The 17,839-nt window shown below is 40.1% G+C and overlaps 1 protein-coding gene across 1 annotated transcript; it reads right to left on the bottom strand.

Moving 5' to 3' along the window:
* Window positions 1–1,064: 1,064 nt before the first annotated feature.
* On the bottom strand, window positions 1,065–16,684 carry LOC6556869 (protein trachealess). Its single transcript, XM_043215562.1, has 10 exons — window positions 15,526–16,684; window positions 11,228–11,463; window positions 6,794–6,861; window positions 6,351–6,645; window positions 5,469–5,590; window positions 4,251–4,444; window positions 4,078–4,184; window positions 3,871–4,018; window positions 2,494–3,257; window positions 1,065–2,424 (listed from the first exon to the last, which is right to left on the bottom strand). Exons 1-10 carry the CDS (start codon window positions 15,759–15,761, stop codon window positions 1,679–1,681), a joined length of 2,916 nt encoding a protein of 971 aa, XP_043071497.1. The 5' UTR covers window positions 15,762–16,684; the 3' UTR covers window positions 1,065–1,678.
* Window positions 16,685–17,839: the final 1,155 nt, after the last annotated feature.

The raw sequence follows: 17,839 nt of genomic DNA, 5'->3' as shown, positions 1-17,839 counted from the left end.
TCATTTTTATTATATATTTTTAGGGGGGACGTTTATCAAAAAGGAAAAGGAATTAACGGGTTTTGTAAAGTTTTTTTTCTTGTTTTTTTTCTTTCTTTTTTTGTTTAATGCGTAATCGTAATCTAGAGAAGGAAGCATTTGATATGTTGTAAAAATGTTAAATATATATATATGTATATATATATTTATATATATTAATGTACTATACTATATATGCCGGAGTTGTTAATGTAATTGCTAAAAATGTACAATTAATTTAAATAATTAATAACAATTAGATTTAGGGAATAAGCATTTTTGATTTCCATTACGAGTGCTTTAAGTTTATTTATTAAATGCTATAATTATTATTAATAGTAATTTTATTAATATAAATTATTATTATATTGTTTTTGCTTTTCTTCTTCTTGTTGTTGTCGTTCTTGTTGTTGTTGTTGTTGTTGGCACACTATCCAAGTCTTATGCAATGGGTTTTAAAGTATGTTTTAGTTAAATTTAAATTTAATTAGTTAATTGCATATATGCCGAGTATTTTAAATTGAATTTCAATGGGTTGTGTGTTGAGTTTTTCTTTTAGTGTATATATATATATTTGTTTTTTTCATATATAATTTACAAGCTTACAAATTATTTAACAACATTGAATGTTTTAACATTTTGCATCGGTGCCAAAATGATTAATAAAAATTACTAAAACAATTTTTAGCGTATTTCTATTGCATTATTTATGAAATGTTTTCTTATTTATTTATTTTTTATTTTTTCTATGTACATTTTCAGCAGACAAACGATGTGAGAATTTCAGCTGTTGTAAATTTCATTTTTTTCATTTTCTTTTTGCTAATTGTGATTTTATTTGCTTTCAGTGTAGTCTTCATTTTGTGATCTTTACAGAGAAATAAGAAGAAGAAGTATGTTTTCTTCTTTCTACTTCTTCATTTCTTCTCTCTTCGACCTGTGTTTTTAGTTGTTACTCAACACTTATTCACTTTGTTCCTATTAATCAACACTATTATTAGAGTATTGTTTTATTTTATAAATTGCATTTTAAATGTTTTTTTTTTTTTGTTTTCAACTTTCTATAATTTTCTATATACATTAACAGCAACAACTGAAGTGAAGAAAGTAAGCAGCTTACTTTTTGTTCTATGCATTTGTAGCAGCGAAAGAGTAGCTTACTTTTCTTTGCATGTGCTTCTAGCAGGGCATCAAATTGAAATGTTTCTTGGTTCCGGTTAATTATGAATTGTTTCCGAATTCTTTTCTGTATTCTCCTCCAATATGGTTTTCAATGAATCAATATTTATATTAATAAATTAGTTTAAATAACTGATTCTTCTATTCTTTGAATTTTGGTTCCTTTTTGTGAACTTCACTTCCCATTTGACACCCTGACTTAAAGAGCTGCTTCTCTTTAAATGCTCTCCTGCGAATCTCTGCTGTTTACTTGGTGGTTGAGTGGTGCTCTCTTCACTCAGTGGTTGCCCTTGTGTGCATTGAAAAACATGCGTGCCACTTTGCCCAAGGCGCCCACAAAATCCCATCGTTCCCGCTGCTGCTGCTCCCTCTGCTCCCTCGCTCCACTGCTGTGCTGGCAATCGGGCAGCAGGAGTGGTGCAGGCGTGGCAGGCGCAGGAGTTGCAGTGGCAGCAGGAGCATCTGCCTGCTCCTGCCGAACCTAGGAGGGTGTCGAGTACCAGGCACTCGCCGGGCTGCCCTTGTGATACAAGTGGAAACTCGAATGGGGTGCAAAATACTGCGGCTGCTCCAGATTGCTGTAGGTGACGCCACCCTCGGTGGTTGTCGTTGTCGTCGCATGCGGATGCATTGCAGCCGTATACGCTTGCGGTTTCAGTGGCAACGCTGACGCCGTGCCACCATCGACTGGCGTCGCATATTGTCCGCGCAGCGGATCAGCATATTCATAGCCACCGCCATTGCTGCTGACCAGCAGGCCGGGCGGAGCTGTTGCCGAGCTGGGCACCTTGGCTGAGTTGTTGCTGTCGCGTGGCGACACCGAACTGGGCGGCGTCATCGCGTTGTGATAGTCAATGGAGCTGTGATAGCCACCATACGTGGACACCAGATTCGTGAACGCATCCGAGTTGCCCGCCTTCTGGCTGCCCGGATGCGAAACGGAGGCGGCAGCTGCCGCCGAATGCAGCTGCAGATATTGATTCTCGTAGGAGGATTCGCTGCCGGGTGGCGTCGGCAGCGGACCACCCTGCTGCTCCGAGTAGAAGGCGACGCCGGTGGGTGTCTGTCGTGCCGTCGCCCGGATCACACTCTCCCGGTTCGCGTAGAGCTGACGGAGCAACGCTGTGGCTGGCATCGGTGCTGGCTGCTGATAGGGTGCTCCAATCCACTGGATGGTGCTGCTCTTCTCGTTGGGATCATGATGCAGTTGCTGCTGCTGCTGCTGCTGTTGTTGCTGCTGCTGCTGTTGCTGTTGTTGTTGTTGTTGCTGCTGCTGCTGTTGTTGCTGTTGTTGATGTTGTTTCATTAGCGCATCTGTGCTGAAATCTGTGCTGGGCTGGTTGTTGTTGTTGTTGTTTGTGGGCGAGGGCAGATGCTTGGACATCGCATGCTCCAGATCCTTGACAGCGGAATCTGCCACCGAATTGGGTTGCTGATCGGATTCCACAATTGATGGCAGACGACTACGCGGCTGCTGCTGCTGCTGCGGATTCCCCGACTCCCTTTCGAGTGCCGGCAATTTGCTTAGCGGCTGTTGTTGTTGCTCCGCTTCCCTGTCCCGTTCCCGCTGCTCCCGCTGCTGCTGCTCGGCCTGCTCCTCGGCCTGCAGTGCTGCTTTGCTCTTTCGCTTCCGCTTCGTTGTGGTTGCCGTTGTGGTTCCCGAGCCAGCTGCTACAGTTGTGCCATTGATGGAGGGCGCCGGCGTCGATGACAGTGCTGGCGTTGTTGCCACTGGCAGTGGCAGGACTCCGTCCACTTCCACGCCCAGCGGCGTCGGACTGTCCTTGATCAGCGCCAGGCTGCTCAAGCTGCTGCTGCCGTGTGTGGCAGACGCATTGCGTCCCCTGCCCCGCTGCGAATGTGTGTCCCCATCCGTTTTGGGCGAACTCAGACCCAGTTTCATGTCGCTGTTGAGATGGGCACTGCCCTCCGGTCCGGTCGCATCGCTGCCAGGCGAACCGCTGCTCTTGTCATTGCCCAAACCCTCCTCGTGCTTGATGCTGTCCACACTGGGCTCCAGCTGGCAGCAGTCCAATATGAGATTCTCATTCTCACGATTGCTAACCGAAAGAAACCAAAAAGGGTATTAAATTAGTCAAGTGTTTTATGCATTTTGGCCGACAAGAAACTTGCCACAAATAACTTTAAATTGTATTTTATATTTCGATTGAAAATGATGCTTCGAAATTGGTAAACAGCATTAAACTAGAGTTCAAATGATGCTAAAGAAACTTATGATGAATCGGTTGAGATCTGACAAAGTTAAGTCAAGTCTAAAAACTATTTTTTAGAGCTGAATTTCGACTGCTATTTTAATTTTGAAGTTCAATTGAATGCAGTTTAAATCTAGTCACTAAATCAAATATAAAATGAATTGCTTTTGAAAACCTGCTAAGATTTGATAAGGTTTTGGCAGTTTAAATGCTTTTGGGGGAATTAGTTTTATCATGAAAATCTAGTCAGAATTTCGATTTATAATCGAGCCTAAGAAATATTTCAAAACTCTGCATTTTCAAAGTTGAAACACTTTTTGAGATAGTTTTTGTTTTGAAGCCAATAGAATAATATGGAATACTGAAAGTGGTTCCATCTTAAATAGTATAGTAAAATAGTAAATAAAAAATGCATAACTATTTTAAAAAATTTAGAAACATTTGATAACTATAATAATACCTTATAACATAGTTGACACAAATGATGTTCTGCTCATCGGCATTTTTGGTGCTGCAGACGACTGTGGCGCAGGTTTGCAGCCAAGTGTAGCCTCCACTCTTGTTCATCAGTCGATAGTAGCCGGTCAACACCTGACCCTTCTCGATCACTAAAGATGAACATTGAGTTGAGTAATGCAACGATAGCGAAAATCCATATAAAACTTACGATCTGAGTGACTTTTGCGCAGGCGATTGGCATCCTCAGCATGGCACAGTGAATACAGGCTCTTGTTGACCAGATCCTCGGGCGTGTAGTCCAACAAATCAGAGACTCTAAAAGGGAAGACATTTCGCATTAATAACCTAGTAATTACCAAGTAATTAGAGTAATTCATTTACCTGGGTTCACAGTGCGCGATACGCAAATCGAAATTAACCCGGGTGACAAACATATCGCATTCCAGGCGTATCTCGTGCACCGACGGAGGTGGTAGGGCTATGGCCAGGGCAACCATGCCCAGTAGGGGCGGCTGCGATTTGCGTGTGTGCGAGAAGGTGTACTGAGGCCGAAGCTTGCAGAGCAGCAGCACCACCTGCAAAAGGCAACAAGACAAAACGAGGCTTTGCTTTAGACAACATGCAGGCGACCAAAAAAAAACACAAAAACACCTTAAAATCTAGAAGAAAGTGATCAGAAATATGCAGCACTTTGCCATTTCACATACAGAGCGAGAGAGCGAGAGAGACAGAGATACAGAGAGATACAGAGAGAGAGAGAGGGGGAGCTTTTCTAGAGAGCTTTCACACAGATGGCATCAGTCGCTCGCCGCCTTTGAAAGCTCACCCATACTAATGCGAAATGACAAAAGCTGAGCTTTCGAGGTGAGTTGTTATTGCGAAGATACGATTTGATGCTGCTTTATTCGATACTGATCAATCTAAAATCAGTTTTACAGTAACTCAACTTGTGGCCGACAAATTCGAAATATTTATAAAATAAAAACTGAAACTGATTTGATTTTGATTTAAGAATACATCGAAATCATAAACAAAGTTAACAAAATTTTGTTGTTTGCCTTGCGATTTATTTTATTTTTTGTTGTATTTTTTTTTTTACTGATTTCAATTGATACGTACCGAATAGTTTGAGGCCGGATTCTTAACATTTTTACCATTGTTTGTATTGTTATTGTTACCGTTGCAATTGCTCGTTGCATCGCTGGCCTGTAGATAAGCAGTGGATATGGGATATGGTAATACGTATACTATAATGCTTACACAGAATGATCAACCAAAATGTTGTAATTTAGGTTAGTCTACGTGCCAACTCCCACCCAACTTCCCCAAAAAGACGGACAACAAACTCTAATTGTTATTAGCAGAGCACTACGAATCAACCAAAATCAACCATTTAACAATAACAAAACCAAACAAAATCAAAACAGAACCAAACAAAAGCAAAACCAAACAAAACAAAACACAATAAAAGTAAAGAAAATGAGTGCTAGGCAATAAACACTACAGAAACGTCGCAATTCACACTACACTACACACATGGCACCGTTCAGAGCTTAGTGTACTAGGTGGTCAGTTTCTCTAAGTGTAGTCGCAACTCACCCGGTAGCCGGACGACTTGAAGTGGCAGCCACGTTTGGTCAGCGTCGACTTCATCCGTATACAAAAACTGCGATCGTAGCCCTTGTAGCCACTGGTTGAGGCCTGCGTCATCGAGGCGGCAACTGCAACGAAGCAAAATGTGTAGAACAGATCAGTATATAGCTCAGCATATATCGGTATATCGGTATATATATATATGTGCAGAGTACACTCTATAAATAAAATCAGCTCATCATTTAAAGCAAGAAAGTCTCTAGAAGATTTGCAAGTATTTTCTACAACTAAGACAGAGTTCTCCTATATAAAATGAAAACTATTTATTTAATTTAGAAAAATAAATAATTAAGTTAAGGAAAAAGAATAATTAAATTAAGATAGGCTTAAATTCACATAGCAGAGTTTAAATTAAATAGTTTAAATAACAATTTTATTAATACTAAACGGAAAACTTTCCTAGTATTGAGAATCAATAAATGTAAATCTAAAATTTAGTATTTAAAATTTTAAGAATTTCAGAAAAGATGTTGTGGATTTTACGTCAGACAAAACTGGCCAGCTTTTAAGGAAAATATGATGAGGATAAACTTTTTTGCAAGCCTGGAAAAATGCTTTTCTGATCTTAAAAAAAGAGTTCTATATAATAATATAATATAAGAAAATAGCTTTTTATTAAATACTAGAAATATATTTAATAAACTTTATAACATGACTCTAGAATTATGAATTATTTTAGGAATATTTTGTTTGTATTTGTATTTTTATGGATTGTATTTAACATTCTAACAGGACAGGCCCCGGCTGCCCCCGATGCCCCCGGATTCCTCGTTTCTGGTACCGATCAAAGACGGACTCGACTCGACTCACCATCAGGATTGTTCGTACCGTGTGTGCCACTGCCATCATCGGATGCGCCCGATGTGGGTGAAGCCAAGCCGGCAGCACCGCTGCCACTGCCACCGCTGCCGCCGCCGCCAACGCCACCGCCGCCACCAGAGCCGCTGGTGAGGCTCAGTCCCAGCTGCTCGGCAATTTCGGAATGGTCCGCCTGGTGTATGTAGTCGAATATGCTGCTGCCCGTCATCTCCACCTGCGACAGGCCCAAGTAGATGGACACCGTTTCCGATATATAGAGGAAGCGACCATCCGCTGCCACAGCCAAAGCGAAGCCATCCAGCGACTGCAAAGAACACAAAAATAAAACCATTTGCATAACTCAACTTTGGACATGGCTCGAAGCAAAAGATGGCTGCAGCGCTGCCGGTATAGCCATCTCACTCACAACTCACTGTATCTGTCTCTCTCTCTCTTTCGCTCGGACCACCTACCTGCAATATGTGGGTGCCCTGATGTTGCTCGAACAAATCAACGGCGGGACTGCGTCGAATGGCTGCACCTGGAAAAAGAGTGGACAAAAATACATGAATAACTTGATATGTGAATATATATAGATATGTACATGTCTTTAAAAGGAAGTCATAGCTTCTATATAGTCCCTATATCTTTAAAATAATTTGGCCAACAGTTTGCAGCTGCGTGTCAAACAGGAAACGGAAGCGGAACTGCTTACCAAAATTAACCAATTGCAATTCAGAAACAGATTCGCTGTTTTTAACTAAAACGAATATATTTCTACAGACAGATTTTGTAAATGAAAATATATTAAATTTTAAATGATCTGCATATATAGTTTGTATATATTATATATCATAAAAAGAGAAATTTTAGCTGAAAGAGAGACCATAAAAAGTCATCGGCTGCCTTGCTTTCAATTCTGATAATTCTACAAATATTATTTGAAGAAATTTTAGCATAAAAAGAGAAAGCAAAATGTGTTAAGCTGTCTTGTTTCTTTTCAATTAAATATATAAAGAAAACTTGTGCAAATTTTAGCTTAAAGAGACTATAAAGAGTTGTAAGCAATCTTGGCTTCAGTTCTGTTAATCTTAAAAGAGAACTTGTCATAAATTGTTTCTGTGTTGTGTGAAAATAATAATTAATATAAAATAAATATACATAATATATACAAGAGACACTATAAAAAGTCTTAAGCTATCTTGGCCACATTTTTGATTATTTGAATAAACTTCAACTTGAAGAAATCCTAGCTTAAATAGAGACTATAAAAAGAGAAATTGGAGTAAGCTTGAGCGAACTCCCAAACTTGATCCATACACTTCAAAGCACGTTACATAAACTTGATTTCTACCTAACATAACTCCCGATACTGTTTACCAAAACAGATATATATATAATTCCAATTCGCCCCGAAACCAATCCCATAATTCTCGCCGACACACAGACAGACAGACAGACAGAAGCCAGAAAGAACCGCAGTGTCATAAATATATGAGAGAGGTCTGTGCAATATTTTCTCAGCTGATGCCCATTTGACCATATTTATTTAATTCAATTATTGAATTTTACGATTATGGGAGGACCAAGCCAACAGCCAAGCAACCCCAGAGCAGACCGACTGAGTGACCAACTTCAGGTCATAATTCGCACAAGTGCAAATCGCTTTAGTCCCCCCCCACATATCCCATACCCCTTCCCCTGCCCCACATTCCCGTTGCCAGCAAATCCCCAGCGATTTCAATGCTTATGTGGCAAACAGTATCCGCTTCCGCTTGGCCATATGTGCTGGAGGAGGGGTGGGGGTGGCGATTGTGTTAGCCCTCCCATACAACAACAGTGTGTGGCTTTAATGACCTTCGCCCCGCTTCAATAATAATATATTTTTTATATATACCCTGTACGCACTATACGCACAAAGGGTATATCAAAAGAATATACAAGCAGCAAAGCAGCAAAAGTAAGCTGAGCAAAGCAAAGAGAATCGAATGCTTATTTATTTAGTTGTTTACTGGAATTGAGCGTGGCACAGCAGAGATCGTTGGAGATCTGCGCTTGCAGAGCAGTTATATCAATTATATATATCAATAACATTTATTAACGTTGAACATTTCGCGACTTCAACTCGTTGGGTGCTAATCAGACCCTAATTTGTGTACAATTTTCAATTTTCAATCAAATTAGTTGAAACGTTTTAATTCAATGCGTAATTGTTGTTAAAGTGTTTTCTGTGCAAGTGAAAAATGTGTACGATATTTGTTGAGAGAGAGTGTAGAAATTGGTTCCAGTTGCTCTCCATCTGTGTGTGTTATATAATGTGTAGAGTGAAAGATAATGTCTATATAAATGTATATATATAAATAATAAGCTGAAGAGAGTTTTAGCTGTTTGGCTTATAATATTATTGCTCTTAATACAATTTTACTCGTAGCAGAAACACAAGCAAATTACAGGGCATCTTCAGAGTGGTGCTGTTCTCTCCCTCTCTCCCTCTCTAGACTAGAGCGCTCTTCCCTCTCTTTCTCTATATTTTTTCTTTATTTTTTTTGTTTGTGCTTGTGGGTCAAATTGAAGTGCTTTTTATTGCCCGCAGCTTGTTGCTCTGCCTTTTTGGGTTTTAGTTCGTTTCGTTCGTTTCGCATAATAATCCAATTCAATGTATGTGTCTGGCCCCGCCCCCTTTCCTTTGCCACACTCATACATAACGCCCCATTGATTTTGGATTATTTTTTAGTGGCTTGTGTACCTTTTTAGCTGTTGCCCAGCTGCCATTGCAGTTGCTGCCGCTTTGTGCCCCTTTTGTGGCCCCCTTTTGGCAGTTGTTGGCAGCGCCTTGAGCCTCGAGTCTTGCTCTTGGAATGCTTTTGACGTGACAATAACTCGACGTCGTTGACGTGGCCAACCAAGCGCGATGCATGACACGGCAACGGCGATGACGTTGACAATGATAGTTGCGAAAGCCAGTTGACAGAGCCATGATTTGGGCTTCAATGTTCAATGTCTGCCAGCATTTAAAGGGAGCTAACTGATTTGGATTGCCTTGAACCTAACCTTCTATATATGATAACCCTGCTTAATTTAAAGCCACATTAATACATTTTCAACATTTAATCATCACTAAACTTAAAACTTTTATAGCTTTGTCACAACTTAAGCGATTTTCAAAAGCAAGGCATGATTTGGCCTCTAGATTAGTACTGCATTTAAAGTTTAAAGTGCATTTCTGACTCTATTTTCGTGGTAAAAATGAATCCACAAAATCCACAATATAACTTTGACAAAAAGTTTGAAACGCAATTTCAGTTTGAAATTCGTTTAAAAAATGCTACCCTCGAAAAAAGATTCATTAAAGAATCAAGGCAATAAGAAAAGAACAGTGTTTTTTAATCACTATCAAAACTACATTTAAAGTTGCAAGTGAAATTTCAGCTAGAAAAACTGTAAAAAAAACGCAAAAACAAAAAATCGTATTAAGGCAAACTCAATTTTTGCTTTTATCATTATTGCATTTCAAATTGGCAACACGATTTGATGACTTTTTTTTGCGTATATGGACAGATACTTTAACTAACAGTTGTGAAAGCTGTAATTACTTTTGGGTTCTTCACTCGATTGTCTACAAACAGTTTTACCGATATTTTTGCAATTGAAAAGGTGGCCAATGGGCAATTGACGGTTGCCAATCGGGCAATAGTTTTATAGGCTCTGTGGCTTGAAATGGGCTAAGTTGTTTTGGCTCGTTTGTGACTCGTCTGACACATTGATTGGCCTTCTGAAATACCACAATGGCAGCGATGACACACGGCACAAACAACAACAATAAAAATGCTCCAGTGACGTGAGCAAAAAACTACAGAAAACAAAAAATGGCTGCGCATGCGCAGCACATAAAAAATCATAAATTGCGCTTAATAGCGATATTTTATGCAAATGGGCAGCTGGCGGCCCCCAACGACATTAACGTCGACTTCGACTTGCCATAAGCAAAAGCCCAAAAAAACAAACAAAAATAAGACCAATAAATTGCTGTCAACAGTTTATATTTTTTTTTAAGGTGCGCGCGCATATTTTGATTATTTTTATTTTGGCATAGAAAAGTTGACAAATTTTGATTTCACTGAAGGCATCCAAAAATAAATTAAATATAAAAAATCAACCTAAGTAGCTAACCGCGTCTGTTAAATGTAGGCAAATGTGTTTCCTGCTTTCGGTTTTTATTGCTTCTCATTCTCTCTCTTCGCGCCTCTCCTTTAACGCTTGCCCCGCTTCGCACTCGCTTCGCTAATGGCGGCCAATATGGCCGCCTACGCAAATGCAAATGAGCACGGAAATTTCACTCGCTACTCGACTCGAAAAAAAAATAAAACAAATACTGAAAAAACTGTCTGATAAGCTAAATTATTCAGTTGACAACACAACTGCAGGCAATCTTGGCGTATTTAAATGGAAATGCGACTTTAAATACTATATATACTCAATATAATATATATTTAAATTATTTGTGAAGTTTAGTTAAATATTTTAGTCTGAAAAAGAGATAGAAAAGTTTGGAAAAATATTTAGCAAGTGCGAAAAACTTTTAACTAACTATTCGAATAGTTAGAAAAGTAGAAACTATTTTGCTAGTGAGAAAAATACGTAAATTAAAACAAGAAAAAAAGTCAAAAATTATATATATATTATAAACCGAAGCCAAATTGTCATTATCTTAATTTCTTTACAAATTTTAAGAACCACTTAATTGTTTCTATGAATATATAGCTATATATATATGTGTATATAGCTAAAGCTGAATTACACATTCTATGAATAAAAATCTACTCATTTCTTTATAAATTATATATTTTGTTATATTTTTTATATTTGTCATATATATATATGTATCATATATGATGAGGCCTACTCACTTTTGAGCTTACTGCTGCTGGATGCCTCGCGTGTCCATGGCGGATCACCGTGACCGGAAAAGTCTCTCAATTTCAAATAGCTTATGGTCAGTCTTATAATGGAAGCCTTATCCAGCTGGCTGGTGATGGCCGCCGGCAGCGGCAACATTTTGGCCAGCTCATAGAACTCATAGTTCTCCTTGCCACGTCGCGATCTTGCCGCATCCCGCGACTTCTCTTTGCGCAGCTCGAGAATGCTGCAAAGAAATAAGTAAGTCAACAAAATAGAAACATTATCAACAATGGCAGAGGTAATAAATATTTGTTAAGTAGACACTGACGAATGCCTGAGAGCTGTAACAGAAAGAGATGGGAGGGAGAGAGAGGGAGAGAGAGAGAGAGAGCAGGCAGATCCTCCCGACTCTCACCTGTCGTTCGAGCTGTCAGCAGAGCTAATTTGGCCAATTTGTTTTGAGACTCTAGGCCAGCACTGGCAGCCCACGCCGCATTGTGACGAAATGGTGTCAGAGATCCTAACTAATTGCCGCACATTTATCAGTCTTGCAACAGTTGGGGAGAGTCTCTCTCAATGACAATAGACTTTGGCTATTTTTTCTTCTTTCTTTGCTTCTAGCTAGAAAAATATATTGCCTCATTTTCTATGCACTACAGATTTTCCATTGTGCCAGTTCTTAAGTTGATATTTGTTATTATATATACAGATATACATATCTATATATAGTATTTGTACAGTCTGCGTTTTGAGTCGTTTGTCAAGTCGCTTTTATGTGAGTCGCGTCTGGGTCTTGTTGCAGATGCCGCTTTACAGATACTGTGTTTTCGATCTCTGACTTCCCCTTTAATGCACAGACTTTTCATTCAGTAACTGCGCTCGCGAGCTGCCTCAATGTTGCTGCAACATGGCTCTTAATGTGGCTCAAAGCCAGCCGCTGCAAAGCTCTGAACACTCGCATCTTGGCCCTATCAACGGGCCATCATCTTTGCCAGAAACTTGGCTTTAAGCCGCTCATAATTTAAGTTTGTTGTCATCTTTGTTGTCGTCGGGTTTTTTTCTGTAGTCGTTTTTGTTTGTGTAGTGAAATTTCGTTGTTCGCTAACAAACTACATAAGGTGGCATATTAGTTAGCAGAACAGACTTGTCTTGCAGTGTGTGTATTGGAATTGTATTATTTTGAACCAGTGCAGTTCTTTTATAAAAAGTTAAAATAGGAATAGCTGTTTTTATGACTGCGAACTAATTGCAAAAAAAGCAGATTTCAAGTAAATATTCTAAATATTTCAAAGTTAAGCTAAGATAGACAAGGAAAGCATATTTAGTATTGGGTAAATCAAGTTCTGTTTAGATATTCAATAAAAACAAAATCAAACAAGATATCTTAAGATCTGTGAGATGTTGTACGTGTGTGCTAGACTAGGAAGAAGTGAAGAAAGTGTTACTAAACAGATTATTAAGAAAGTTCTAATTCATATTTAACACTGGTGTTAAGCAACACTTCACTTCCATAGACTGGTACGAAGTTGAGAATACATTACTGACAGATTATTAATCTTCAAAAGGGTCAAACAATTATTCCACAACCAACTATTCAACACTGGTGTTATCTTTAGACTGCAATAAAATTGGGAAATTGTCATAAATGTCTATAGAAGCCTGACTAAATGATTCACTACTCGAATCGAGTCGATACTACACTTCCATTGACTGAAATGGATAGAAGATAATATTACTAAAAGATTATGTATCTAGAAAAGTCGAACTCAATCATTTACTATTCAACACTGGCGTTAACAAGAGCAAAGTTGACTTTCTTACTAATTTCATTACATATTTCCAGCTTGCACTTCTGAAAATGTAGGGTATTCGGAGCACGCCCATCACTATGCAACACTCTTGTTATAGAGCACTACACTCCCATTCATCCATTTAATTTGCTATCTTAAGCTGGCTCCACTCAATTGCAGGGTATTTCCAGCACGCCCATTGCCTAAACGATCTTTTAGGCAGCTTCGCATGCTACTTTTACATTTTTTTTGAGCGTTTTCAAGCGCTTTTGGCCTTTTACATATATTTTAATGGCTGTGGGGCAGCTGTAAATGCGCTCATCACAAGCAGCGAGCCTCGCTTTGTGTAGCTTGATTTAAGCCGCGTTTGGCTTCTGCTTAGCGCTGTCTGGGATTTCTTCAGGTTGCTGCTGTTGCTGCTCATCTCTGATGCTTATCTCAATGCGTCGTTTGGGTTATAAAAATATTTTTGATAATTAAAATGAAACCGGCGTAAAAGCAAAACTCGTACAACATGCGTCTGCCACGGGCCAAGCCAGTTTTTTGGACTTTTTTTACATTCGTTTTTTAATTAGTTTGTTAAATCTTAGCTCATTGTTATTGTTATTGTTGTGCTGCAATTATGTTTAAATCTAAAGTTTACCTGGTTTTTTCTCATAAACTTCTGGTTCAAAGAACCTCTAGAGAGAAATGGAACTGTTTCAGCGCAAAAACTAAAACTCAATTTTGTTTGGCCAATTTGCCACACGTCAAACCAAATTACATTTTTTGTTTGACTGAGAGAAGCATCAATCTTCTCGTCAATAATATCAAACAGCATTCAAATTGGCCTCAAAAGACGAAGGATGCCTTTCAGCATTTGTCACGGCCCATGGAACACTATATTTGGAATTCCAAGGTGTCGCCTTGATAAATGATTCTTGTGTTCTTTTTTTTAATTTTGCACAAGCAACAGCAAAAAAAAATTGGCCAGCTCAAAAACAGGGGCTGCAATTTGGCAACTAACGGCCGTGTAAATTGCTCGTCATTAGCAAAAATGAGGCACGCCACGCGAAGCCACACAGATAGAGAGAGAGAGAGAGAGAGCTGTTTCTGTATTGGTGAGCTTTGAAAGCTCTGTAATCGCAGGCTCATGTGTGAGACGTGTCTGTGTGAAAGCTTCCTTAAAATGCTATAAATAAGTATTTGTTTGTTTAGTTTATTAAGTGATTAGCGGCAGCAAAACTAACAAATCAACTTTGCTACGATATCTTTAAACTATTTGATTATAGAAGTAAGCTTTTCCTGCTCATGTAAAAAACATGAATTGCAAGTTGGAAGTTCATATAATAAATGTTTAAATTGAAAGCATGAATTCATGTTTAACCATTTTTTGTCAGCTATTTATTTAAAAAACTGCTTTGTTTTCACTGTAATATATAATTCCACAAAACACGAAATTGAATGCTTTAACTAATTCTTATTTATTCCACAAAAATCCTTCACATCTTTCTGACTTTACTCAAGTTTCTTTCTTTCTACACATATTTTACAACATTGAACCACAATTTCTTATCTAATTTCTTTTTTTCTTAAGCAATACATTCATTAAAGAAACATATGTAAAAGAAAGCTTCCCTCAATTTTCTTACTTCGATTTTTTCTTTACATTTCCACTTGATTAGCTGGGACTGGATGATTCAAGGGTATTAGTGCTCAATATTGTCATTTTATTAGGGGCTTAATGCGCCGGCGAATAAAAACCCTAAGCGGATTAGATGATCTTAAGTTGCCGCTGCGGTTTTCCATACTGCCAATTTGTTTGGGGCATGGTTTTTGCCAATCAAACTATGGACCAAAGCAAACCGATCAACCGATCTGCGATAAGGGTAAAACACAAGAAGTAGTTCAACATTTCGCTTTCTGCTTTTCCTTTTTGAGTTTCCCACACACACAATGAAAAACTGTCAACATAGAAGGATAAGATTGTATCGAGACCATTGTTTATGGGCTGTGAGAAGTGCCGTTATGTCTTTATCAGTTCTAGCTTGTCTTGCTGCCAACAACAGCAAACTGAACGCAGCGGGATAACAGTAAAACTAACTCTCAGCTAACTGTGCCACATTATGTAATCACAATTCGTGGAAAGGAAGCCAACCCAAAAAAAAAAAAGAACAAATCAAATAATTTGTCAAACACTTGTAAAAAATGTGTTTTAGCCTGTTTTGAATTGATAGTGAAAGAAGCAAATATTTGAAATTATAATTGAGAAAATTCTTAAACCTTTTCGAACTGATGTGAAATATGAATCAAACCTGGACAGAATCTAAGACAGAAGCACTCATTTTAGCACTAATAAAAGTAGTTTTAGCGTCTTTTTCTGAGAATGAGAAACCTTTTTGAATTGATGTGGAATATGATTTTTATAATCATTCCTAGACAGTTTTGTTCTTAGCGCTAATTTAACACTTGATTTTAGACTTATATATATTATATATATGGATTTATTGTTGGTAATTTACCCGGTATCAACTAACCCCGGTTCGATGGGTTGCTGTTGGCCGTGCATGCCCGGCACACCCGGCTGGTGTTGATTGGGCATTTTGTTGTAGGGCGGCATGCCGCACAGATCCTGTGTGGGCACCATCCACGAATGGCTGAACGGCACCGCTGACATGCCCAGCGAGCCGACCATATGACTGCCGGGATGTCCGGGCGTCGGCTGGCGCTGATAGCCGGCGTAGTCCATGGCCACCGCCTGGTACGGCAACATCTCAAGCAGCTGAGTAGGGTACTCTAGGGTCTTGCTTAATTATCGTTGGAGGAGCACTCAACTAGCACTGGCACATTTTAATATTATTTTTTAAATATTGCACTTTTTTTCGAGTGGGGTTTTTTTTTATTTTTTGATTTGTTTTGGCACACTTTAAAGCTCAAACGGTTGCCAGTTTGCCCGGTAGGTCAACGACGCATCCTTTTGTTGTTGCTGTTGTTGTTGTTGTTGTTCTGTCTGGGCAATTGGAGAGCACGCGTACGTGTCAGTTTGCCAGTCTTCAATTATCCTTGACACACACACACATCCACACACAGAGAGAGATACACACACGAGTTAAGGAGCAGGGAGTCACGGAAAAAACTAACTGTCGCACTGACGGTACGGCTGTACGACTTGTCCGTGTCTCTCGATTGGCATTCAAATTAGCGAGCTATCGACTTTTGGCCAGCGGTTAGTGCTTAACTGCTACCGTGTGGCACGTTCGATCACGTTGCAGCATCCAAACTGTGAAAGCGCCGTGCGAACTGTGATTGTTGTACGGGTATTGAGTGGTACGGGTCTTGGATGCGGATGTGCTACGGATGTGGTAGACGCGACAAACAAATGGGCGCCAATTACGCACGCACAGGGTGTTCCGCACACACACACACACACACAAACACACACACTCGGAAACTCGCACACACTTGGCGAATACGGAATACGGTTGCACGGCCCGGACAGCAACAGCAACAGCAGCAGCAGCAGCGTACGTGAAAACTGCAGCTGATGGAAAGTAACGTAAAATGTTGTTGCTGCTGATGATGATGATGATGATGATGTTGATGTTGATGATTATGATGAAGAAGAGGAATAGTAATCGTTATCGTTGTGGAGAACAGAACTGTGCGCGCGGCGCTCGTTACGGAGAGTCTTGTGTGATGTTTACGTTGTACGTCCGTTGCGGGCGACGAATACGTGCAGAATAATTCAGAGTCACGTTCACGTCACGAACAAAACCAAAGTAAGGCAAAAAAGGCAGCACACGCACACACACACACAAACACACATAGAGCTCAATAGTGAGCGAGAGAGCGTCACGCACACAAAGCTAGACAATTTTTTGGGGGTGACATCTTTTGACTCGACACGAAGCAGTAGCAGCAGCAGCAGCAGCAGCAGTAAACGAACAAACGAACGTACGAACGAAGCAAGGAACGGCAAACGAGCAGCGCACGAACAGCAAACGACGAACCAACGGCGAACGTGAGCTGCCAGCAGCGGGCGCCAGCTGTATGCCTTTGTGTGTGTGTGTGTAGTCTCTGGCTTAGTGTGTGTGTGTGTGTGTGTGTGAGCACCTGACACAGCGTTTGGTCATGTACTTTTGGGCGCACCAGTAGCATTTTAAGCAGCCTCACGCTCCAATTCGCCGCAAGCTCTCTTGTGTGTGGGTGTTGTTTGTGTGTGTGCGCGCCTGTGTATGTGAGTATGCGTGCAAATGGGCGGGACGTGACTGCCGTCGAATCGGAATCAACATAGCGCGCATACCAAATGAGCAACATTCACAGTTGCGAGCGAGCGAGCGAGAGAGAGAGAGAGAGAGAGAGCTAGTGTGAGCTGCTGCAGTAAAGCAGCGCCGCTGTATGTGTGTACGTGCAGACATAAACTAAAACTGGTTTCGCTTGCGCTCTCACTTGCACACAGGCGTGCGCATTGAGCACGACACACGTTGGCTCTTTCTCGCACGCTTTTATATACTTGGAGTCCAGAGTTGTTGTTGTTGTTTTTTTGTTGGGGCTGCGTCACGCGCAGCAATTAGTTTACTTCTTTACACATTTGGGAATTTGTTTAGCGGCTCTTTCGCTCGCTCGCTCGCTCACACTCACACACACACACACACACACACAGACACACTGCCTGCGTGTGGGTGTCTATCTGTCGTTGGCGTTTTTATGTGTGTTTGTGTATGTGACCGAAATGCCAATGACAACATGCCAATGGTGGAAGCCAAACACACAAACACAAACCTGAGCAGCAAAGACCCGAAAGCGAGCCACAAAAAAAAGAAAGAGCTCCTGTTCAAGGAGTGCGACGCA

The sequence above is a fragment of the Drosophila grimshawi genome, unplaced genomic scaffold (assembly GCF_018153295.1).
Source record: "Drosophila grimshawi isolate 15287-2541.00 unplaced genomic scaffold, ASM1815329v1 contig_44, whole genome shotgun sequence".
NCBI lineage: Eukaryota > Metazoa > Arthropoda > Insecta > Diptera > Drosophilidae > Drosophila > Drosophila grimshawi.
Note: the sequence above shows the minus strand (reverse complement) of the source record. Positions and strands in the feature narration are given on the sequence as shown.